The 24666-nt window shown below is 42.3% G+C and overlaps 1 protein-coding gene across 1 annotated transcript; it reads left to right on the top strand.

Annotated features, from left to right (window-relative positions):
• The first annotated feature begins 525 nt into the window (after positions 1–525).
• On the top strand, positions 526–9725 carry TYMS (thymidylate synthetase). The gene is made up of 7 exons (XM_026035497.1): positions 526–721; positions 1450–1523; positions 3640–3814; positions 5332–5433; positions 6569–6744; positions 8214–8285; positions 9139–9725. The coding sequence occupies exons 1-7, from the start codon at positions 580–582 to the stop codon at positions 9274–9276; spliced, it is 879 nt and encodes a 292-aa protein (XP_025891282.1). The 5' UTR covers positions 526–579; the 3' UTR covers positions 9277–9725.
• Positions 9726–24666: the final 14941 nt, after the last annotated feature.

The following is a 24666-nucleotide window of genomic DNA, read 5'->3' as shown; positions in this document are numbered from 1 at the left end:
TTTTATGTTCAGAGAGGAGCGAGCAGCGCACGCGCTTGCAGACCCTGCAGGTGATGCTGAGCTGGGAGCCCTGGGGATGCAGTTCAGAGCTGAAAAAGACCTTGAAACAGCCGTAGAGATAAGGTGAAGCTCGGCAAAAGGAAACACCGCTACCCACGGGTGATGTGTACGTTGGTTCTGTGTGTATAAAAACACGGGTGCAGGAGGCACTGCCTGTGGGGATGCGCCGAGGGGACGCGCGGTTCAGGAGGCACCGGCCGTCCAGCGCGGGAGGCAACGGGACACCCAAGCTGGAGGGATCCCAGAGGGGCCTGCACGGCCGGAGGGATCCCAGAGGGGCCTGCACGGCTCGGGGCCCGAGCCGGGGCCCGCTCCGCCCCGAGGGGCGCCCTGCGGCCCCGACCAGCACAGCCGGGCGGCGGCGCCTTGTGCGGCGGCGCGGGGCGGGACGGGGCGCAGGGAGGCGGCGTCGCGGCGCCCTTGGCGGGAAAGCGCGAGCGGCGGCAGCAGCAGCGGTGGCGGTTGCAGTTCTGTCTCCTTCTCCTTGGTTTCCCTTCCCTCCGCCTGGCCGCCGCCGCCATGCCGGCCGAGGGGGAGCCGGGCGAGGCGCAGTACCTGCGCCAGGTGCGGCACATCCTGCAGCACGGCCACAGGAAGGAGGACCGCACCGGCACCGGCACCCTCTCCGTCTTCGGCATGCAGGCGCGATACTGCCTCAGAGGTCGGCTCCGCCGCGCCGCCACGGGCCGGGCCGGGACCCCCGCTGCTGCCGCGATGCGCGGCGGCCCCGCGGCGCTGGCGGGCGGCGCCATCTTCCCTGGCGGCGGCCGCGCGTTTCCCGCCCGCGCTGCGTGCCTCCCGTTTCCCGCCCGCCCCTGCCGCCTCCTCGGCCTCTCGCCGCCCTGTAGAAATCCCCACCAGCGCGCGAGGCCTTAACTTTGTTTCTTTTAAAATTTGGTTATTACTCTTTATCTTCCGGGACCTCTGCCCTCTGTCACAGCCAGGCACGGGTGACCGTTGGGGCTGTGGGACTCCCCGGCCCTCCCTGACCCGTTTGCTGGTACTCTTGGGGGTCGCGTTTCCTGGCACCCCCTGTCGTGCCTGTGGGAAGGGTGTTTGGGAAACAGCCTTGACCAAACCTGCGCCCAAAGCCTGCAGGTTCCCCGTGTGCCACACGTAGCCTGCGGCTACCCCTGTATGGCACACCAGGATGTCCTCACGGCAGAGCTGTGCAAATCCATGTTACCATTCACCCGCCTCCATCTGCCACCGTGCCGGGCTCCGGGAAAAGGAAGCGGGTTCCTGCCTTGCTTGGGCTGGATAAGGGCACCGTGCAGTCCTTCCTTCACGTGCAGGCTGCTTTCAGGCCGTGCAGAGTCAAACGTGGCTCCGTTCGCGCTGACAAAGTGCCACTTGTCACCCCTGACGCTCCGGAACTCTGTTTTCCAGACCAGTTTCCCCTGCTGACAACAAAGAGAGTTTTCTGGAAAGGAGTGCTGGAGGAGCTGCTCTGGTTCATCAAGGTGCGCTGCTCGGCCGCCTCCCGGCCCTGCTGGGTCACACGCGTGCCCGACACTGATACTGATCCGGATCAGCAGGGGCACTGCAGGTGCCTCGGCCTGAACAGCAAAGCAGACGAAAGCAAAACAACCTGGTATTTCTAAGGCTTGCGGAAATCTAACATTATCTACAAAACTTTCCACTCCTGTTGAAGACTCACCCATTGTTACAGAGCAGAAGGATATTTATTCTTTTGGGTTTTTTTTAAAGAAACTACTCTGAAACTTTACATTTTTAACAGTATCCCATAGATATAAAGCCCATTAAAGACTCTTTTATTAATATTTGAATATGAAATAGTGATATGAAGTAGATCGTGGGCAATTTAATTGCCTGCTTTTTTAATATTGAAATAGCCTGTATTGATTTGAACCAAAACTGGCAGTGAGGAACCACAGATGCAAGAAGACTGATGTAAAGAATAGGCTCTTTGGTAGCAAAGTATTTTCATACCTCATAGCTATAATGAGAGCAGTAAAATTCAGACATATGTGTCCCTTGACATGCTGTGACAAGTACTGGTGTGGTAAGATTACATCTAAGCATTTGATAGGTAGCAGGGCTCAGATGCACATTTTTGCTGCTTGGAGCTGAATGCTTTTTATGCTGGGTTTTTGAGAGTGCTGATTTGTCCTTTGAGCAGAACTAAATGAAATTTCTCTGGGTATTTCTTCATTTTTAGCAAAAAGACTTTTAAGAACACTCACTTAAAATTTAGGATAGGTGGCTTGGAAAGTCCATGTCAAGGCCGTAAGCTTTTTGTTTTTCTACTTTTATTCATCCAAAAAGTACAGTCTTGTTCTCTGCAGATGTGTATACAAACTGATGCACCACAGTTGACCTGAGTCTGTACTGTTGTTGAGGATGCAAGGTTAGAAGAACTGTGAGTTAAATAGTAGGAGGATTCACAGATTCACAGATTCACAGAAATATTTAAGGTTGGAAAGGACCTCTACAGATCATCTAGTCCAACCTTCCTGCTCAAGCAGGCACACCTACAGCATGTGGCACAGGGTGGCATCCAGGCGGGTTTTGAAGACCTCCAGAGTAGGAGACTCCACAACCTCCCTGGGCAGCCTGTGCCACTGCTCTGTCACCCTAACAGTAAAGAAGTTGCTCCTCACCTGGAGACGGAACTTCTTATGCTTCAGCTTGTGGCCATTACCCCTCGTCCTGTCGCTGGCCACCAGTGAGAACAGCTTGTCGCCTTCCTCCCTGCATTCTCCCTTCCTGAACTTATACACATTAATCATATCCCCTCTGAGCCGTCTCTTCTCCAGAGAAAACAGGCCCAGCTCACTCAGCCTCTCTTCATACGAGAGATGTTCCATTCCCTTAATCATCCTGGTTGCCCTTCTCTGGACCCTCTCCAGAAGCTCCACGTCCCTCCTATACTGGGGTGCCCAGAACTGCACACAGTACTCCAGGTGCGGCCTCACCAGAGCTGAGTAGAGGGGCAGAATCACCTCCCTTGACCTGCTGGCAACACTCCTCCTGATGCAGGCCAGGATGCCATTGGCCTTCTTGGCCACGAGGGCACACTGCTGACTCATGGCTAACTTAGTGTCAACCAGGACTCCCAGGTCCCTCTCCGTGGAGGTGCTTTCCAGCAGGTTGACCCCTAATCTGTCCTGGTGCCTGGGGTTATTCCTCCCCAGGTGCAGGACCCTGCACTTGTCCTTATTGAACCTCATGAGGTTCCTCTCTGCCCAACTCTCCAGCCTGTCCAGGTCCCTCTGGATGGCAGCACAGCCCTCTGGAGTGTCGGCCACTCCACCCAGCTTGGTGTCATCTGCAACATGCTCTTGCTCATGGGCAGCAACAACATGCACCATGTGCTAAACCTGGACTAAGATTTGAAGGATGGCACTTCAAATCTTAGTCCAGGTTTAGCACATGGTGCATGCTGTTGCTGCCCATGAGCAAGAGCATGTTGCATGCTGTCCATGTGCACGAGCAGGCAGACTGTTCATGCTTTCTGGTATAAGTGAAGAAATGCCTTTGCTGTTAAAGTGTGATTCAAGTATTTCAAATCATGCCACTATCTGGTGATGATTTTTTACTGTCTGTGTTTTGTAGGGTTCTACAAATGCCAAAGAACTCTCTGCAAAGGGTGTGAAGATTTGGGATGCCAATGGGTCGCGTGAGTTCCTGGATAAGCAGGGTTTCTGCAACAGAGAAGAGGGTGACTTGGGACCTGTTTATGGTTTCCAATGGAGGCACTTTGGGGCAGAATATAAAGATATGCACACAGGTGAGGCCATAAAAACAGCACCTTTGAAACTTTGTCAGATGGCTGTAATTCCTCTCTTTCAGAGGTCTCTGGGTGAGATGTCTTGAGTATTAAAGGCATGCTGTGAATCAAAAGCCAAAATAAGTTACCTGTTTGAGAGGCTGAATTTACAGGATTGCTTCCGTCTGATTGGTGTGATTTTTAACCTGGGTAGATTGATAGCATATTTGGCTATTTTTTTCCTCCTGTTTTTGTTCAATATAGTCTCAAAGTTGAGATTAATTACAGTTGGATGCTATACGGGCATCCTAACAGCTACCACAATATAGTTTTATACTAACACAAGTGGAGAACTGACAAGTCAAGAAACCTTTACTAATTTTTTTTGACATTCCTGAATTTAAGAAAGTCTGAAGTGTAACATAATTTGGCAAAAATGAACAAGATAAATTACCTTAGCATTACTAAGTAACATTACTAAGTAACATGGATAGGTAATTCGCTTCAGGAGCTAACATAACCCTCTAAAAAGGCTTTCTGGCACAGTGCTATTGGCAGAAGAAATCCCTGAGATGGTAATTATGTATCACCACCTTATTTGCCAGCTTGGGTGACCATAGTTTGCTTTTGCTTTGCAACAAAAGTTCCTAGTGAAAATTGTGTTGCCAAGAATGCTGATTCACTGGCATGAGTTAGAATAATGAATAACAATTTAGGACTGTTACTGAGAGTAACTCTAATTCATTCTACCTACTCTATTAATTCCAGTGAATTTTTGATATAATTAATTGAGCCTATTAAAAATTGAGCCTAAAAATCAACCTATGGGGAATCAACCCCAGTCAAACAATGATTTTTCCAATCTATGGAAAAATGAACCTGTGGGAAATGTAATACACTGCTATGTGTATTACGATATATATTATGTGATTAAAGTTCCTTTCTGGCTTTGAACTTTGTGGGAAATTATCCTGCATAAGTGGCCTTATGAGTGGCAGCTCTAAGAACTAAGAGTTCTGGCACTGCCACATTTCTTTTATTAAAGAAGTAACACTATAGCATAGATGCCTTGTTTCCCATTCCAGCACAACTTTTGTCCTGTTTAGATAGTAACTCATTATGAGTGATAAGGTGGTGGGCTTGTTCCAGTTATTCTTCTGTATTTCGGGTTTTGTTTCCTGGCATGTAGTTTTTATCACACTTCTTTCTTTGTCTTAAGAGTTCTCCAGTTGAGACTAGGAAGAAAAGGTTCCAGTGGGAACAGGCCCATTTCAGTGAGTGCTACAAGTGCTCGAAGCCCATCAAAGAGCTGAGGTTATACTATAAATACCTTAGGGAACACTGAAAGGGAGAGCAGCAAAGAATAGCTTGCATTTGGAGAATACCAACTGATAAATATATCATATTCAAAACTGTGATAAAATGTTCAGGGGATGTCATTTGGGTGTCATACTTCAGTGGGAAAAAGTCTGGGCTTGAAAAAAGAAAGAATAACTTGACTCTGTCAAACTCGGATCTTACTTTGTTTCTCTCTTCAGATTACTCCAACCAAGGAGTTGATCAGTTGCAAAAAGTGATTGAAACGATCCGAAATAATCCAGATGACAGAAGAATCATTATGTGTGCTTGGAATCCAAAAGGTACTGGCGAGCTTATTTTGAGTGCATGTGGTTACATGTTATCCTGCTGTGTGCTGAACTATGATTTCGTTGTCAATAGTTGTTCCATGTTGATGGCTTTGCTCTTTGCAGAGAGCAAATCTAAGCAAATATAAGCTCTATACTCTCTTGTATTTAATTCTTGTCTTCAGACCTTAACAATTTATTGCTTCAAAGTTTTTCTCTGTAACTTAAAGTGAGGAATGTTTGTGTCTATCACTGTCTTTGACATAAAATTTCTTTTTAAGAATAGTAGATTCAGCATCCATTCACCTTATTAAAATAAGGTTAAAAAGGAACAACAAAAAGCGTACAAAACAGCATGGGTCTGTTTTAACCATATGTGCAATTATAAACTTTAAAAATACTTGTAAGTAGAGAACAAAGAGATTATTTGAGTTGTAATCATTTTCCTTGGAAATAGGCTGTCTAAATATCTGTTTACTCTGTAGGGCTGCCCCTTGCAGGGCAGCCAAGAGCCAATGTCAGAAAATGTTTGACTTTAGCAGCGTTACTAGAACTGTGTGCAAAGAAGATGCCCCAGCATTTTCCAGTAATTTCTCTAAAAGGGGATGGCACATTCTGTTCTCAGATACCAGCAGCTGGTTAAGTGGTTACCTACCTAGCTGTGATAAACTTGTAGATAAACACTCAGCAATTTTGTTTTCTGTTTTTTTTTTTTCACTGATTATTAGTCAGTTTTCTACCTCATTAAGCACTTAAGATATATTACGTAGGAAGAGAATAAGATGAAATAGTCAGAAGTGCTTCAGGGTACATGCATAATTTTACTTGGAATGTCTTCCTTTAGGGAAATGAACTGGTTCATCTAGCTGAGCAAAACTAAGCTGTGCAGCATTATGGCACAATTGTGTGCAATATCTGCTATGACTCTTCTGCTTCTGCAGCTCAGGAGACAGTCTGTGATGACCCAGTCATTGCTTTAGGCAACAGGTGCTTCTAAAAACACAGAGAAATAGCAAGAGAATGGTCGTGCTGTTTGACTTTGGTGTCTGCTGTATCTCATACAGTGATTATCCAGTTTATGCATCTTTTACATTTATGATTCACTAATGTTGTTTGTTTTCTTCTTTGTTCCTGTATTGCAATTCCTCAGATATTTCCCTGATGGCTTTGCCTCCTTGCCATGCTCTTTGTCAGTTTTATGTTGTAAATGGTGAATTGTCCTGCCAACTCTATCAGAGGTCTGGAGATATGGGGCTGGGAGTGCCCTTCAATATTGCCAGCTATTCACTGCTCACATACATGATAGCCCATGTCACAGGCCTAAAGGTAGGTGGGCTAGTTAATCATTTTACCTAATCCTGTCTGAACAGTGAGGGGCTAAAAAATCGACTCTCATGCTTAGGAAGAACTGCAATCAACATAGGAGTTCAACATCTGTACTGAAATATGTGCAGGAAAGGGCCCCATGAATTTAACATGAGCTGCTGCATGTCTGTATTGGCAGTTGTGTTCAGCACTGTAGGAATTCTTGAATTCAGGGCAAGTGGGCAGGACATCCACAAGACCTTTTCAACTGAGTCTGTCTAAATTGACCTATTTCACTGGTTTACTTAACCAAAAATCTGAACCAAGCACTTGTTGTTATGATGATACTAAGTTATTGGTTATTAAACATACCAAGTTATTAAAAATTCTGTAGCAGATTTTTTTTTACTGGAAATGAACGTTAGGTCAGTGGTTTCTTTCAAGATTGTAGTTGGAGTATTCTGCCTACATGACTTCCTGCCGTAATTTCAGTTGGGTATATTTTTTTCATTTCCTTTTGTAAATTGTTATGTGCTCGAACAGCTGCTGCCTTGTCTCTGGATAGCTGTATTTTATAAACTGGCAGAATAATTTACATGCAATCTTATGCAAGTGAAAAATCCCTTTCTTGAGAATTCTTAAATTACATTAGCAAGGTCATTTAGGGCCTGATCCTGCTGCGATTAGCCACAACATTAAAGAGAACTTTGCTCAAATCCGAAAGTGAGGAAGAATCAAGCTTCAGAGCAAGTGCAGATAACTTACAAGACTTAGGCCAAGGGAAATGAAGTTCAATATAATATCTGTTATGCATCTGTTCTTCTGCCCCTAGCTATTTCCTCTTCTGGTTTTGATGGTTCCACTCTTTGAGTGTCAGGTGTAAATCATTTTAACATGGTGTATCCAAGGGCTGGTGTGCACTTTGATCAGAGATGTGCTTATAGCTGATAAAACTTACCTAAGGGGTCTTAAAATTGCTCAGGGTTGCTAAGTAGCAGAACTTGCAAGCTTGCAAAAGCCACGTGGATGCTACATAAGTGCTTTGGGGTCTAACCTGTGACTGAGAGTTGCACTGCCACAAACTCTTCAGCCTCTAGTTTGTGGTCAGGTTGCTTAGTTTAAGCCAGCAAGTCCTACACCATAGTCTTGGAAAATTTGTGGAATGGAAAGTTGAACTCATCAGTGCCTCATCTGTTTCCATCTGTGTTAACTCATTATTTGTGCTCTATTCAGTAACAGTTGCTATTACCCTAGTGGAATTTCAAAGATACTTTTGTAAGTTAGGGTATTAAATATATTATTCATTAATTGTGCATTAGTCCAGGAAGAGAGAGACCTTGAGAGCTTGCAAGGATGTCTTGATAAGCCAGATCAATACAAAAGTTGCAATTCTGCAGTAAGTGCAGAGAATACCTGCTATAAGCATTGTAATGTTTTATTTTTTGAATGCTGACTATTTGAAGACCCTCATGTATCTCCTTCCTCTTCAGCCTGGAGAGTTCATACACACCCTGGGAGACGCTCACATATATCTGAATCATGTGGAACCTCTGAAAGTGCAAGTTAGTGTCCTCTCTCTGTACTCTTGTATCTTCCTTGGTGTTCATTCACTACAAAGTTATCTTTTGCAATCAGACTTGATACTCTGAATATTTTGCAAATCCAAATTTGTTTGTCTTTCTCTTTCTTCCTTAATAGACATAGTACTTGAAATGGCTAATATATTAGCCTTTAACTTACGTCTAATCTTGGTAAAGACAGAAATGTAGTAGAAATGTATTTGAATTATATGCACAATCAGACAGATTGCTGCTGCTCCAGGTCTAAGTCAAAGATCCAGAACCTGCACCCTTCTGACTTCATCATTATAAAACCTTAGAAAACCACCCTGCCTAATAAGGGGTAAAACAAAATACCTTTGGAGTGTGTTAGTAAAGAGTAACATCAATTTACAGTAGTTAATCAGAATTAGTGCTTGGCTGAATATGGCTATATTTTCTTCAAAATCAGAACTTTGTTTGACTACGCTTAGGTTGGCTGAATGTCCTCGCCTGACAGAAAGTTCAGAATCATATGTCTGGTCCCAAACCACCCAAAGCACCAGCCATTAGTGTGGGCTTCAACAACCCCACTAGAAATGGCAACACGTTCGGTGCACACTTAAATCATCATGGAATCCAATTCAAAATTGTGGTGCTGCTCTTAATAAATATGCTCTGGTATCCTTTAGTTTTTCCTCTCTCTCTTTTGAGTCTAAGTCTTCCTAGGGAGGAGAGAAAAATCTGGATAGTGTAATCAGAATTGAGACTAATGAGATCTAACTTGAATTGTGAAATTACAGAAGCAGCCAACCCTTAATCTCAGCCTCCAGATCTTAGCTTTGTACAGTAAACTTGGGACATATTTTTATTTCAGCTTGAGAGGGAGCCAAGACCGTTCCCCAAACTCAGAATTCTTCGTAAGATTGAAGACATCAGTGACTTTAAAGCAGAAGACTTTCAGATTGAAGATTATAATCCCCATCCACCTATCAAAATGGAGATGGCTGTTTAAAACAACTTCTAGTAACATGGAAGCCTAGCTAAGCTATCTGGCTTTTTCAGTGCTTCAAGTTACACTTTCTTTCATAGAAAACCTTAACTAATTTATATGGAGAAGATCCTGTTCTAGAAAGCAACTACTTCAAAAGAAACAAATTTTGTTATTGAAAAAGTAGATACAGAAGGCAGCAATTCCTTATTAGTGTCACGCTGTTGTACAGAACTGATTTCTAGGCATGGTAAGTGGTGCAGTTTGTTCCATCCTTCACGAAGCAGGCCAGGCTTTAGCTCCTGTGCATCAGAAGGTGAGTTAGGATTCCTTGATCCTGGCTTGTAGGCAGTGCATCTACTATACAGATGCTAACATAGTTTTGAGTTGTTAGTGAAACAATTGTCTGCACTATTTACCAGTGAACAGTGGCTGCTTCTCTTACCACCCTAGGGAGATTCAAACCTTTTTTGTATAGCACTTGTTTACAAGCCTCATTTTATAAAGAAAGTTAATGCATAATTGAGAACTCTTTAAAGGTTGAAAAGCTCTTTAAAATGCACAGAATGTTTAATAAAGCTTTTATAAAAAAAAAAAAGTGTTTTGAAAGCAGTGTTTAATTTGAATATGTTGTTTGTTTATAACTAGTAATAAGAATTGGAAAGCAAAGGTAAATTCTGTTTTACTTTAGGACCTTGAAAAGTGAGATTTAGGAGGAGAAAAATAATCAAAACTTATGGTCTTGATAGGTGAACCGAGCAAGAAGGCGAAAGGTCTTAATGGAGCTATTTCTGAAACACAAACTCCTGTATCAGCATTATTTCATTTTCCAACCCTGTGTGAATGACGAATTTAATAAAACTCAAACAGAACTGTATTTAAACTTAGTTTACAGGTGACATTAGGAACAATCTGTTTGCCTTGCAGCAAACCATCTGTATGTATATGAGTGATGGGGATAAGCCACATTCCAGTTCCTACAAATATACAAACCATTTTACATCCTGGAGCAGTAAAAGTTTAGCAGTAGAAGTGTGTATGGGACTTGAACCTATGGGTTAAATCTTAGCAGAATTCAACTTTTGTCTCTTCTTGGCCTTGCAGCCTTTGCAGTAACCTCAGTCCATACAAAATTCCTCTTCAGAAATTCCGTTTGGGATAGATTACTGTTAATAGTCAGATATGGCATAATCAATATATATTTAACACACCAACTAATTAATAGTAATTTTTATTCAAAATAGGTTTTTTGAGTCAATAAATAATGGCAAATACTGCAAAGTTGTTTAAGAATTGAATAAACTGGGATTTGGTTCAGTTCACTCAGAGGCCTGAATTTAAGAGGTTTATTGCATTTTTCTTAAACTGATAATAACTTTCAGAAACATTTTGCATCAAAGTTGCTAGCGAATCCCTCTTCAATACAGAAGCACTTCAGAGTACTTTTCTTTTGCAGCACCAATTTGTGTGATTCTGTGTGCTCTAAAAGTAAGTTTGAGGAATTGACCTTTCACCAAAAATCTTGTGAGGTCAAGTGTGCAGTGCTGCTGTGCCTCTTGGCTCGAAAGGGGCTTCTGCCAAACATTTTGTCTCATTTCAGTGTAATTACTAGCATCCTTTACAGACCAGAATCTTTTTTGGACATTGGAAGAAAGTGAAGATGCAAGTGGTAACAGTTTTATTTTGCTTTTCCAAATTGGAGTATGATGTTGTGTCCTATTTGAGCCTGTGGAAAAGGCCCGTGGGACTCGCCCTCCTACTCTTACCCTATCCCTGATGTTTAGTTAGAGTTAGAGGGGTAGCAGATGTTGACAGCACACTCAATACAGGTATGTGCATGCTGGTAAGTCAGCAGCACAAACCAATGAATAGACTGGGAGACGGACATTCCTAGGACTAGGTTTTGGCTAAGAAACAGATTAGGCTGCAAGTTCACCTAACAGTTGTGCCTACGCTTAGCAAGTTAAATTCCTTTGGCGAAAGCCACTTGATATTCTGAATCAAACACCCAACAGGTTTTAGCTTAGCAAGGGAAGCTGGAAAAGATGGTGGTCTCCAAAGTGGTGGTCTCAAAGTAGCGGTTTGGCTAGCAGGAGTTAGTCTCAAAGGAATTAACCACCAGCATAGGAACACTAACCAACTAACCAAAGGGAAAGAAGGGGAGTCATTTACCTTTCATAAAATAAGAAAAAGAACAGCTATGAGGAAAAAATTAAAGAAAGACAATGTTGTCCTTATGTAATGTGATAAATGGTCAAATCTCCCATTAGTGTATGGGCATACAGAGCATACTTAATCCTGGTAGACAATAGACCTAGATATATACATATACAGGTATAGAAGGCGTTTCATTTTATGAATTAAATAAACATATTGGTTTTCCTGTGTCAGCACATTTTACTACTGACAGTAGTGGTAGAAATAAAACTCACACCTTAAGCAACAAAGTCCAAGGCAGTTTATTAATTATTTATCTCTCCGTTTGAGATCAAAAAGACTTGAAAGGACAGAAATGGTTTATTATACAGCAGAGTGTTAACATGAGTGAGTTAAAAGTCCACATATCTAACATTAGTAAGTATGAGATTTCTATGTTTTCAATCCATAAAGCCTGAATTTGCAGAATGTGAAAGAATTGTTCACTGCTGGCAAAGATGACTAAGACGACTGCAGCCTGACTTTATTCAGAGCAGTATTTTAAACATCGTGTTAGGGACAATGCTAGATCCTTAGGGGTATAAGGAAACCCACAAGCCAATCGGAAGGAAAGGGGGGTGGTTCTTGGACTTGCCTCCTGATGAATGAATCTGTCCCTGTCGCTCTTGCTTCTCAGCTGGTGACTTGGGGAGCTCTGCCTCTGTGCAGCAGCTCTGCTTCCTCACTAGCTCTGCACACAGGTCACGGTTTGCCCTGCTGACCCCAGTGCTTATTTTGCTTCACAACTTGGTCTTGTAGAGCTTCTTATCTGGTGTTTTTCCTCCCAAGCACATGCTTCTATCACTTTTTTGCTTCTTCCTAGAGGAAATGCCATCACCAGCAAAGATAAATTTCTTACCACTTTGCTCAGATGCCAACTTGCTCTGTGTTCTACCTTCTCAGAGAAACTTTTATAACCCTCATTATTTTAATGTGTTAAGGTGCAAAATTGGCCTTTCTTCAATACTACTGAATTTTGAAACAAGCACCACATGTGCCATCAAAATCTACAGCCTGGTGGTTAATCTGGTTTGGTGAGTTTGCCTCTCTGGGAGCTGTGAAATTTCTGGGGACAGAAGACAGCCCAGTTCCTGAGGCGCTCTTTCAAAAATACTGCTCTCCACTTTTACCTGCTTTAACTTCAGTCCTCTCACTTAACATTCTTCCCTTTGAGCCTGAACCTTCCCTTCTCTTAACTCTCTTCCATTTGTAGCCTCCTGGGACTGCAAGGCAAAGGCACTCTGGGATCACCATGCAGCAATGTCAGAAGGAACCGTGGCCATCACCGCAGGCAATTGCTGTGGTAATATTCAGAACTGCAATAGCTGGCAGTACATCAACCTGTTTTCAGGATTTCCAGATACTGAGATAAAATCATATATTTTCAGGTGCTGGAGTAATTCACAGAGGCCCGTTCCACTGAGCCCATTCCCCAGTTTCTGGGGCAGACAGAAACTGAAAACAAAACAGAGCAAGGCCTTTGCTTAATTAAGTTAAGAACATAGAGGAAGTTACTCAGTGATGAAGATCGGTGATGTCTCCGTTCTTCCTCAGCATTTTAACCGTGCTCCTGACAAGCACTTACAGCCATTTCGTCCTCCCAGCTTCACGCTGGAGAAAGGTGGTGCCCAATGCTGGGATAAAAGGTGTTGTGTTGCAGCCCTATAGCACAACACCGAGCAAAGGAAATTACAGCCGTGCTTGCAAACTTATGCCCAGAAATTAAAAGCATGGAAGAAGCTAATCAGATTAGTTTGGGAGGGGGGAAGATGCAGAGAGAGAAAATTTTTCTCGTTCTTGCAGCATTTTGCAGAACTTTTTGGCCATCAGCAGCACAGATAAGTTTTCATTCACACTTCCCAGTCTGCAGCTGTCATTTTGGAGAAAAGTCAAGGCCTTAGCTTGTAGGAGCTGTTTAAATATCACTCTGTTTTGGCACTGAATGGGAAAAATAAAAAGTTAAGACCTGAAGATTCTGAAATCAATTTACTAAAGAGCTGCTGGCAACTAACATCCAAACATTTGTACAGTGTTCCTCTTGTGTTTCTCAATAAATCCAAATTATTTTAGTTACTGTATTTACATGAAATACTGTGCAATAATTTGTATGAAGAGAAGTTCAAAGATGCTGCCAATATTAAAGAAATTGGCCAACACTTGTGAAACTGAGTTACTAGTAGTGATGTCTCAAGGCCCTGAAAGTCCCTGAGACCAAACACCAGGGAGGCAGGAGAAGTAGGGTTACATCTGACCTAAGCTGGATGAACAGAAGCACTCTGAAAGAGTCACTGCGAGGCCAGCAGCCCAAACTTCCTGGAGTTAGTTTAGAAATTACTACCCCTTATCTGGATGTTGACCCACATAAATCAAAGTGAAGCGAAATGTCAGGGGAAAACAGTTCTTCTAGTCTAGGAACAAAATTAATGGCTCGCTGCTGCGGTAGACGTGTGGCATAAAGCTGGTGTGGCAGCTCTGGGGCCAGGAGCTTCCTGAACCACTCAGACCTTCAGAGCATTTTGCATCATTATCTATTTAGGAGTGAGGATCTTGCAAGCCAGGAAGGAGCAGCTATTCCCATTTTGAGGCTGTGAAGTGAATATAGCAGCAATTCTGCTGTCGTTTGCTACCATACCATCTCCTGGAGACCAACAGAGTCAAATGAAGGATGACCTTCTAGATAGGATGCTTGGATAAGAGTCAGGATTGCATTTCTTGCTGTGCTGCAGGTTTTCTGCTTGGATCTTGGTTATGTTGTTCAATCAGTTCAGGCCTCACATCAGTTTCCCATGTCTGAAATAAGGATAACATCACTCACCTTATTCACAGGGGACTTCTGCGGATAAATACATTAGATGTCTATGAGGTTCTTAGAGGTTATTGTGAAAAGAAGAAAAAGGTTTTACAAACCCTAAAGTAAACCCTGCATTCGGGAGTTGGCCATTAGAAATCAGGGGTTTTCTTTTAATGAGTAATTCAGGCTCATCCTAATAGATGCTCATTATACTACACCTCCTACCCCAGACTGAGTGTACTATCTACAGGCAGACAACAGCTGAAAGCAAGAAGCACTATGAAAAATGTAGATAGCAGGGCTTGGCATGGGAAATTGGCAGCAGAGAAACTATGATAATGCTGTATTTCTCTCCAATTTCTCCAGAGAACCAAGAGCTTGTTAATTCAAATTGCTTAGTTCTTTAGATTTAGTGTCAAGGCTTGGCAGGAAGATGAGTGCAGTAAAAACCAACTTTAGGTTGTAGACTGGTGTTCTAAAAGGCACCGTTCTGGCTGTTGACACCTGAGGTAGCCAGGAAAAAGTTTTGGAAATAGTCTTTGAGCTCATTAAAATAATGGGAAAAGTATTTAAATACAGCTGATGGCAGTGACTTACTGCTAATGCTAGTAAGGAGTTTTATTGGCAACATCCCAAAATAGAGCAGTACAACTTCCGAAGAAAGCCTGAGTGCACGGAGACACCAGTCCTGCGAGGTACCACACGCCCCCCCATGGGCCTTCAGTCCCTGCCTGGATGGTGCCATAGGTGCAACCTGGTGTTGCAGATGTGCCTATGCCTGGCCATGGGCCCATGGATGACCTCTTGGCCTGACCTAGGCTGTGACCATTACTGGCCATGGACCCATGGATGACTTCTTGGCCTGACCTTGGCTGTGACTGTTACTGTGGACCTGCCTGCTGATCACTGAGCTTTGTCTAACCCTCGTAGGCATCTCTGAGCCTCATCCTGCCCATGACTCACTGGCTGGTGCTCCGGGCTTGACCTTGGACCTGTCTCCACTGGCTGGAGGTGGTGGAGCCATGCCCAGTTCCCTGTTCTCCTGTGGCTCTGAGGTTCTCCTGCCCCCTCCAGTATCTAAATCCACCCACAGCAAAAAATATCAACCACTGCAGCTGTTCTGAGCAGTGATCATGAGCACGCATTGTGAGGTCAGCTGAGGTTTCTTTGGGATCTTCAAGAGACGTGGGTCTGCTCAGGAGACACCAACTGAAGACAGTTTGCAGTTTATCCAGGATTGCTGGATATGGAGAACATCCAAGGACTGGGCTCCTAATAGTGCCTGAGCTGAGACCTAAACAGAAGGTGCCTGAAGTAACTTTCTATTTCCAATATTCAAGTTGTTTTTCTGTGGATATTTCTCAGAGAAATACTGAACAGATCCCTGTCAGTACCAGGCAGATAAACTACAACTTGCTAACAGCATAATCTTCTGAGATTGCAGTCTTTACAGCTGAGTTAGTGGAGCACAAATAGCAGTGATACACGAATAGGAGCCCGGAGCCTCTTCACTCTAATAAATACTCTGTCCTGTAGTCATGGGGAGGTAATGTCTGCACACAGGCAGGACAGCACTGAGCAAAACACATCAGCTCCAGAGCCACAGGGCAAACTGGGAGTTGTGCTTATTGCCCTCACACTAAAGGGCATATCAGGAGCCCTGCAGCCCTTTACAGACCGTGTTGTCCAGACTTGTGCTGCATGGACCTTCCAGGTGATTAAGTTATCTCACGTAGGCACTATGTGCTCCATTGAGCACATAGACCCTTCACCTCTTCCTTCTGTAGCTTCTAGATGAGCAATCATGACCACAGATGGATTTGCCCATGTCACTTACTGCTCCGAGAATACAAAACATTAGCAGTTCCTGAAATTGTACAGGAAGAAAAAAAATCAGGGAGAGAAGGCAGAGACAGGCACCTCTGTTAAGGAATAGCTGAAACAGATATCAAGCAATTTCCATTTGTACTGTTTAGCTCCCTAGAGAGAAATGCAAAAGAGTTTTGGCAGCAGCTCCCAAAGGCTATGTAGTACTTGTGTTAAATAAACAGTAATTAGGAAAAAGCCAAAAACACTTAAACACATACTCACATGTTCTCCCGTGGCCACACCAATTCCTAGCAGTGCTAAAGCCTGCGAGGAAATAGTAGCATGCAGGACTTGCTTCTGGTTTTTAATTCCCAGTAGAGTTACTCGCTAACATAGAGGAGAGAATAATAGTTGATTCAGCATTACATTTGCTACTCATTTTATAGAAAATGTTGCACATGCTATAAAAAATTTTTTTTTTCTGCTTTTTCTGCTACACAAACATGTAAAGAATTATAGAGCAAGGTGTGTGGAGCAGCAAAGAAATGAACATGCTGCACATGTGGTGTTTTAACAGTGCTGCTAAGTATATGATGTTGTGTACGCAATTTCTGAACCAATATACTTCCATCTTCATTGAAATATTAAGTTACATGTTTTAGAACAATTCCATGCACATTTTAAACTATGTTTTGGCTGCCTTTCTCATGCAGGTGTGACAGAATTTCTATGTATTTCTTAGGAACAAACTGTTCCTTTAAACATAAGGAATTGCAGGTGCAGAATGTGTGCCAAGGTCCTGCAACAAAAATATATTCACTGATGCTCTGAAAAACTAGTTCAGAACTCTGAGTATGTCAAGGAGCAGTATAAACAATATATTACAGTTTTCTAGACTGGAGTAGCTATGTTCATTATTGAAATAAAAAATATGTCTTCCAACCTCTCCAAAATATGCAAAATACCCAAAATATCATCTTGAGAAGTTGACTCCTTAGTCCACAAGGGTTTAAATTCATCGAGTTCAGTGACCAGCTCTACTGCTTCCTTTATTTCCCATTGCTGGTTTGCATCCAGCATCTGGGGCTAAGGAAAATAAAAATCAAATGCACTTCAGGATCCTATTGACTTTTTCAGTCAGCCTCTAATAAAAGGAACTGAAAAATTGACATGAACTGATGAAAATCCAGGAAATTGAAAGGAAATTAAAAGCTGGGATTGACATTCTGTCTGAATAATATGCTTTTGGCCATGCTTCTGCAAGGAGCTTGCAATGACTATAGTGATACCCAAGGTAGCTTTGAGCAACAAGGATCAGGACTTTTTCTTGTGGCAAAGAAAAAAGGGTCTAACGAAGGAACCAACTTTTTTTTAGCATGTACTGGAGTAAAACACCCTAACCATGGACATGACTGTCAGAAAATTTCAGTAAAAGATATTTTTGACAGAACATACATTATTTAATTAAAATTTAAGATGTGCTTCACAAGCAGTAATTTGCTCCAACAGGTTAATTCCCCCTTTCCTACACCCACCCCAACATTTCAAAAATGGAACATCTGAAAATTATTAATTTTGATCTGGAAATGATACCATGGTTCCTTTTCAGGTTCTTAGGTTCCTGCCATCATCTGTTCACAATTCCTGATTAGGCGTTTTATGATATAGGGCACTCATACAGTTCCCATGCCACTTTTTAAAGCCCAGAGCAGATGGACAACTGGGGCATGTCACGGAAATATGGGGCAAAGGATCCTGCATAAAGCAGTTAGTAAAGTCAAGCAGACATTTCCAAATCTAAATGCATCAAATTATTTCTTTTCATTTGAACATTTTTAGTTAGAATGTTTTGTTTTATAGTTTACCTTTGGCCAAATACTGAAGAGAAAATCCTAACAAGCCATCCCCTGGAAGCTTCCTGGAAGTTCTGGCACATGAAATATAGGGATTAAATTCTTAGTCAAAGGTACACTTGGTCATATACATTGCTTTTTGCCAGGGTGCATCAGCATTTGTTGGTGTCATGGTTCAGGATTTCAGGAAGGGAAGAAACTCTTTGCCAATAAGTGTACCTAATGGGAGATCTTTCATCTCAGAGTTTTAAATATAAAATTACTTCATACAGCGGCAGAAAGTGAGATTCATCATTATTTTGTCAGGACCAATCATTTTTTCACATACATCTGAATCTACGGACATCATTCTGCAGATCTGCCAACGCTTTGAACCTAGATGCACATTTGGAACAAGATACAGATCACTCCTGAAAGATTAATGCATCAATAGGTAGGAATATGTAAGCTACGTTTTACACTTTCAGCACATTGGCTTATAGAATTTTTTTTTTTTTTTAATTTATTTATTACTTCTACTCCCTTACAAGCAGACTTCATCTTTCTGTGAAAATAAAACAGCAAATGTTTGGGTTTTTTCCCCCATAAATCAGTGGAAACGTAATTATTTTCCTTTGCCATCCCATTACTCTTTTTCTGCAATGCAGTATTATGCAGCAGTAGAAGCAGGAGATGTGTCCAAGAGGAACACATAAGCAAAGACATCACTGTCTGTATTACAGACATGAAAGAGTTAGCCAAGATCTAGTCTATCCATCAACACGTAAAACTCAGAAGAGTAACGTTTAAGCTAAATATTTCCTGTATGTTTTCTAGCCTGGACATTAATACGCTTCCATTACTGCTGTAACATCTTGGTCTCAATATTCATATACCTTGGATATACATGTCCTTGATGATAGTCAAGAGTGAAGCACTCTACCTCACTGGGAGGATTAGGACATTGGGCCTGCTTTTAGTATCCCAGATAAATCTGCAATGTTAGTTTTTAACATCACTCCAGCAAAATCCTCAAGAGTTTAGGAAAAAGCACTGAGCACTGATCAGTGTCCGTTAACATTTCCCCACTGCATGAACCATTTTGGATCTTGTTATTTGAGAGATCAAATTTTCACACCTGTTTTAACAGTTGGTTTGAGTGGCACAGCCAAAGGATATTTATCACTAGGATATCTGTGGTTCAACATTTGCTCTTCTAAAGCATGAAGGTTTAATCAAGTTAGAGTATTTTTTTTAGTCAACACAAGATTATTTTGTTAAATAGTCTACCAAAGACTGTTCCTTGTGAAAAATAGAGGTGTTTTGTTCTTTTTCCTTAAAAGCTGCAAATTTGATTAGAGGGTTAAGTTTTGCTCATTAAGCCCCTCCCTCATCTCTCTAGCTTGTCCTGTCACTGGTGACCACTGAGAAGAACTTGGCCCCTTCCTCCCTACAATCTCCCTTCATGAACTTATACATGTTAATCAGATCCCCTCTCAGCCTTCTCTTCTCCAAGCTGAACAGGCCCAACTCACTCAGTCACACCTTATATGAGCGATGCTCCAGTCCCTTAATCATCTTTATTGCCCACTGCTGGACCCTCTCTAGAAGCTCCACGTCCCTCTTATACTGGGGAGCCCAGAACTGCACACAAAAACCCTTCAAATCACAAAAACCCTTGGAAGAAAACAACACATTCTCCTTGGCAGCCTGATACAATACATAGAATAAGAAAAGACATGGAAAAAAGTCACCAAAAGTCACCAAGAGATCATAAACCAAATGCCCAGCACTGCAGTGTTGGAAAGATGGATCAGATGCTGGCAAACAACATGCTTTACCTCACGCAGTCCCTTTCCCATTCTCTAAGACATGGAGAGTCATGCTTATAATCAAGTACAGATCAGTGTGATCTCACTCCTTTCCCTTTTCCCAAGCAAGCCATTTTTGGAGTAATTCTGAAGGAGAACAAACATCAAATAGGAATTTACTTCTTCTTCCTTCAAATTTCATCACTACAGCTGTCTCTCCAGCTTGGCTTAGTTCCACAGATTGATGGTGAATCCATCCATCCCAGAGTTACTGCTGGGGATCATTAGGATAAGGAAGGAGGAGAGTCCACCTTTGAGGTAAAAAAAGACTTAAATAAGCTGTTATTTCTGTTAGTACATCAGTAATGTGGTAGAATTCTATGCAGGATAACGATTCCTGAGCATAGCATAACAAACCAGTATGATGACAAAAGATTCAGTAATGGTAGCTGCATGAGGTATAGCTGTCAATCTTCTCTTCATTTCTCTTAACTGAGTAGGGAATTGAGACAAGGCGCATATTCCAGGCACTCTCCATCGACCACCTCTTCTGAGCCCATGTTGCACTGGCGAAGATGCAAGTGTGGGCCTATGTTCATGACTATAAGTAGCAGGCAATATGCCCTTTTCAGCTTTCTTTTAAATTCTATCCAAGTAGGGTTAAAAATTAAACAGGAAAGCCACATCTCACATTCCAGATGTCAAGTTGAATCAAGGGTGCATCTTTGTTGGCATACTTCTGCCCCCAGAAAAAGAAAAAAACCACTTTCTTTTAGAGTATCTTAAAATTAAACTGAGTTCCCACAGAGTTTGAACACAAACTAAAGCATGTTTTCTTTTAGTACAGCCAGCAACAGAAGTGTCAAATTACCTTTATATTGGAAATAAGACAGGATTTCCTTACCATGTTAACTAGTAACTTCCACAAAGGTTAGAAAACAAAATGAATGAAATAATTAGAAGAATGAATGCTAGAAATGAGGCAACATGAACATGATCTGTGATTCTTGATAAAGTGTCTGAATGTGCAAAAGTGTTCCCATTTGGCCCTCAGAACTAATTACTGACATTACAGTAATTTGGCTTCCAATCCCAAGCAAGAACATTCAACTCTTTTCCCTTAGAATAATTAAATAGAGCATCCCTCTTACCTTGGTTTCATTATGGATGCAGTATTGCTGCCATGATTTTCGTATTAAAAGAATAAAGTAAGTTTCATACCAGATATCTGAAATGCTGGTCTAACCCCAGCTGAAGATACTTAAAGTTATCACTATATGAAATATCCTTTCTAGATTTAAGTAATCTGGGCCATGAGTTTCTGATGCTGGGTTTCCTATGCGTTTGGATCTTGGCGCTATGCGTTTGGATTTTGGCGAGCTGAAGGCTGCTGGTTACCTTCCCATTGGGATGCCCCCGGGTGCAGGGTGTATGAGTGTGCACATTGCAGCTCCATGGCCAGCTACAACTCTTTGCTTCTTCTGCCCATCTGAAGCAGGAGGACTGTAGAGATCAAGCATATCTGGCTGTGCCCATCAAGATATGGCCATAGCAACACTGCGTCTGGTATCAGCTACTGTCCTGCCGCAGTCTGGAGTTCTGGGCTCCGCTGGGCTTGGGGTTTGCGCTGAAAGAGCAAAAAAAAAGCACTTTCTGTGCAAATCACAGGTTACTTTTAAAAGTCAGGAATGTGCTAAGTGTACACGACGACTCCTGGATATACAGCATATATGATAAGCAAGTGGTTAAAAGTTAAAATCTCAGACTAAAATATATAAATAAGATAAAATGAAGGAAAAAACATACATTGAAACTGCTGATAAGCAGAACCAGTCAAAAATCTCTCAGAAGTATTAGCGCCCCACAAAATGATTCTGAAATGTTCAGATCAACTTCACGACTAAGTTCAGATCAACTTCACTGCAGTTGTTAGAGTTTCCATCCTGCAAAAATTAAGCACGTGCAAAGACTCCAAGAACTCAGTGGTGCCCGTACTTCATCAGATACTTTAAAGCTAAGCATATGTATATATTACAGCAGAATCAAGACCAGATGTGCAAAGGAGGGCAACTAGGAGTGGCAAGTCTCTGTATGAATTGAATGTTCTGATGCTGGGATTCCACGCACATTGTCTTTCCCCCTTGCTTGGCCCGCAGATCCCACAGAACATTCAGGACAGCAGCTGCAGCAAAGTGCCCAGCACCTTTCTCTAGTCTGATCCTGATCCTCTGAGCAAACAAATATACCTGCACTGGTGCCATCCACAGTGATCTGATACTCACTGATGTCTCCATTCCTCGTAAATGATATTTTGTTCCCTAAATATTAAAAGAAATCCTTGATAACTTAGCCAGGGGAAAATATCATTGGCACTAGGAAAAAAAAAAAAAAAAAACAGAAAAAAAAAAAAGAGGAATTTGTGTCGGTAAGAAATTCAAAAAGAAGTAAATGCTGCAACATGCTATTTTTATCAACTACCCATCTGGAACTGGTAATTTTCACACAGGATTCCCCCTAGCACCAAATGAGTTTTCAATTTCCAGGAGATGATAGAAATAATAGAAAATGCAATGTTTTGTGCAAATGCACTCCCTCTATGTTTGCTACCATCTGTTTCACAGCGGCCCTTACCCAGCGGAGCTGCCCATCGCTGGCGAGCTCTCTGAAGAAACCTCCGAAGTTCCTGACAATTTCTTCCATGTGTCCGCTGACCACATGAACAGAGAGAGCCTTGACAGCTCAAACAACTGTAAAGAACACCAGAAATCTCTTCTTAATTACATGAAAATGCCCTTAGCAGAATTACTGTGGGCCTCTCCTTGAGCTGATGCTTAGAGAAGTAGCTTTTTCATGGGCTGCATCATGAAGCACTCTCTTTACACCCAGATCTGTCTAGTTGTGTGGTTGTGTTTCACTTCATGTTTTTAAGTTTTCGAGTGCTGAGCCATTTCTCCAAAAATTTAATAGCTATAAGAGACTTTCCAAATGAAAGTCCCTACTATATAACCTCCCATTTCAGGAGGAAGCAAAACAAAATGTCCTCCATGGTAAGCCCCCATGGTAGGCCCAGACTTACATTAGATACAGAGGTTATCACATTGCATCTCTTCTGAGGTAGATAGTGTTTCTTTAAACATGAGAGCCTTTACATACCACCCCCTTCAAGCAACAGCTCTATCTTCCAGGGTGGTTTTAATACTTGTAGTTGTGTTTGAGTTCACATTTCCTAATAAAGGGCTCTGTTCCTGCAAATAATAGCAAGGCCATTGCAGCCCTGCTGTTTTACGTCCTGAGATTCAGGGCGGGAGGCCCACGTGTCACTGCTCATCTCATCACAGTCCCGCAGAGTACCAGAGCATACAACACACGTGATCAGGAGAACACATCTTTACACGGGCACTTGTCTAGCAAGCTGCAGAGGGACAGAGAAAGGACAACAGAAAGTCACGTGTCAACCACTGTTTTCTTTAGCAGCGTGGATCATGGAAAGAAATCTGTAAGATTTGTAAGAGAAATCTGAGTAAGAAACAGAGACTTCAGTTTTCTGATATCTCCACTGCTAAAGGTCTTTGCTTGTGATCTGAGAAACAATTGTCTGAACCTCAATTTCATGAGCACTTTTTGGCTTGGGCAAGGCACTTTACTTGTCTCTGTGTCTTTTCTTCTACTATTCACACCTGCACCATGGGGACAACTTCCCATCTCACCTTCCTTGGATGTGATGAATCACTTACTGTAGTGACCGCGATCATTCAGGTGTCTGGGCAGGTTGTGCCAGATAGTACAAAGACCTGGCCTGAATAGAGATAATGGTGAATCCTTAAGGAAACTTAAAATAACTAAATATGTGCTTGCTAGATTACTATGTGAAGTAAAATAAAAATAGGTTTTTCCACAAGAACAAAATTCAGAGGTGAATCAAGGGAGGAAAGAGCACATTATCATCAGGTCTCAAGTTTTGTAGGTGTATGAGTGATCAGAGCTTTTTACAATTTCCAGTAGTGTCAGTGTGTTTTCTGCACCAGAATTGTGTGGAAAAAAAGGTAATTGCTGATCTACGGTCTAGGGCACCTGCTAGCTTAAAGGGCACTTACAAATCCCTTCTAAAACACTGCTACATACCAAAATTTGTATGGAAAAAATAACAACATGCAACTCAGCTCTGACTCCTCATCATAGTATAGTCTGAGTGTCAATGGTAGAGCCATATACTAGCTAGAGGGTTCAGAAAAGGGACAGAAATCAAGAACTCATGCTACTAAGTCAAGGTTAATATCCACATCCGCACACAGGGGAGAGATCAGTTCTTCAGTCAGCTCAGCCAAGAGGCAAGGAGCAGAGTCAATAACTCCTGCTCAGAAAGCGGAGCTGATGGACAGGTTAACACGGGACTGTACAGATGACTTTGTATAAGCAAGACAGATGCTTATGTGAACAAAAACAGATTGAGTATTTAGTAAATTCATTAACCTTGCTCTAAAAACCTTGTTTTTAAAAAAGAACAAAAAACTAAAGAACTTACATGTACTTATATACTTACTTATCAGAGAGTGTTATCACTGAAAGCTGCCCACCAGAAGGTAATGGTGGGCTTGGTATCAGACCAAGTCCTGGTTTATGTCCTTGGCTCTCTTCCTGTCTCCAAACTCATGCCGGATGAAGTGAGGTGCCTATTGTCATCGTGCCTTGATTTCCCATCAGGACATTTGCAAACTGATTTAATTTAGGAGAGGTTCAAGAGTGAGAAGTGCTATGTGTTAGTTACAAATGACTGTTGAGTGGGATGGCAGATGCCTTTGGAAACCTTGAAGAGAGTAGTGGTATAGCAGCAGATTTCTGTCTTTTGCCTGGCAGAAGGGTAAACTATCTATCTTGGAGCGGGAATGGAGGATTGTTCATTATCTAGCGGCATTTTTCCAAACTCGGCTGGCCGACCAAAATGGGTTTCTCCCCACCTTCTGGAATGCCGTGTGTC

This window comes from Nothoprocta perdicaria, unplaced genomic scaffold, assembly GCF_003342845.1.
Source record: "Nothoprocta perdicaria isolate Ctin4 unplaced genomic scaffold, notPer1 scaffold_16, whole genome shotgun sequence".
Taxonomy (NCBI): Eukaryota; Metazoa; Chordata; class Aves; order Tinamiformes; family Tinamidae; genus Nothoprocta; species Nothoprocta perdicaria.
Note: the sequence above shows the minus strand (reverse complement) of the source record. Positions and strands in the feature narration are given on the sequence as shown.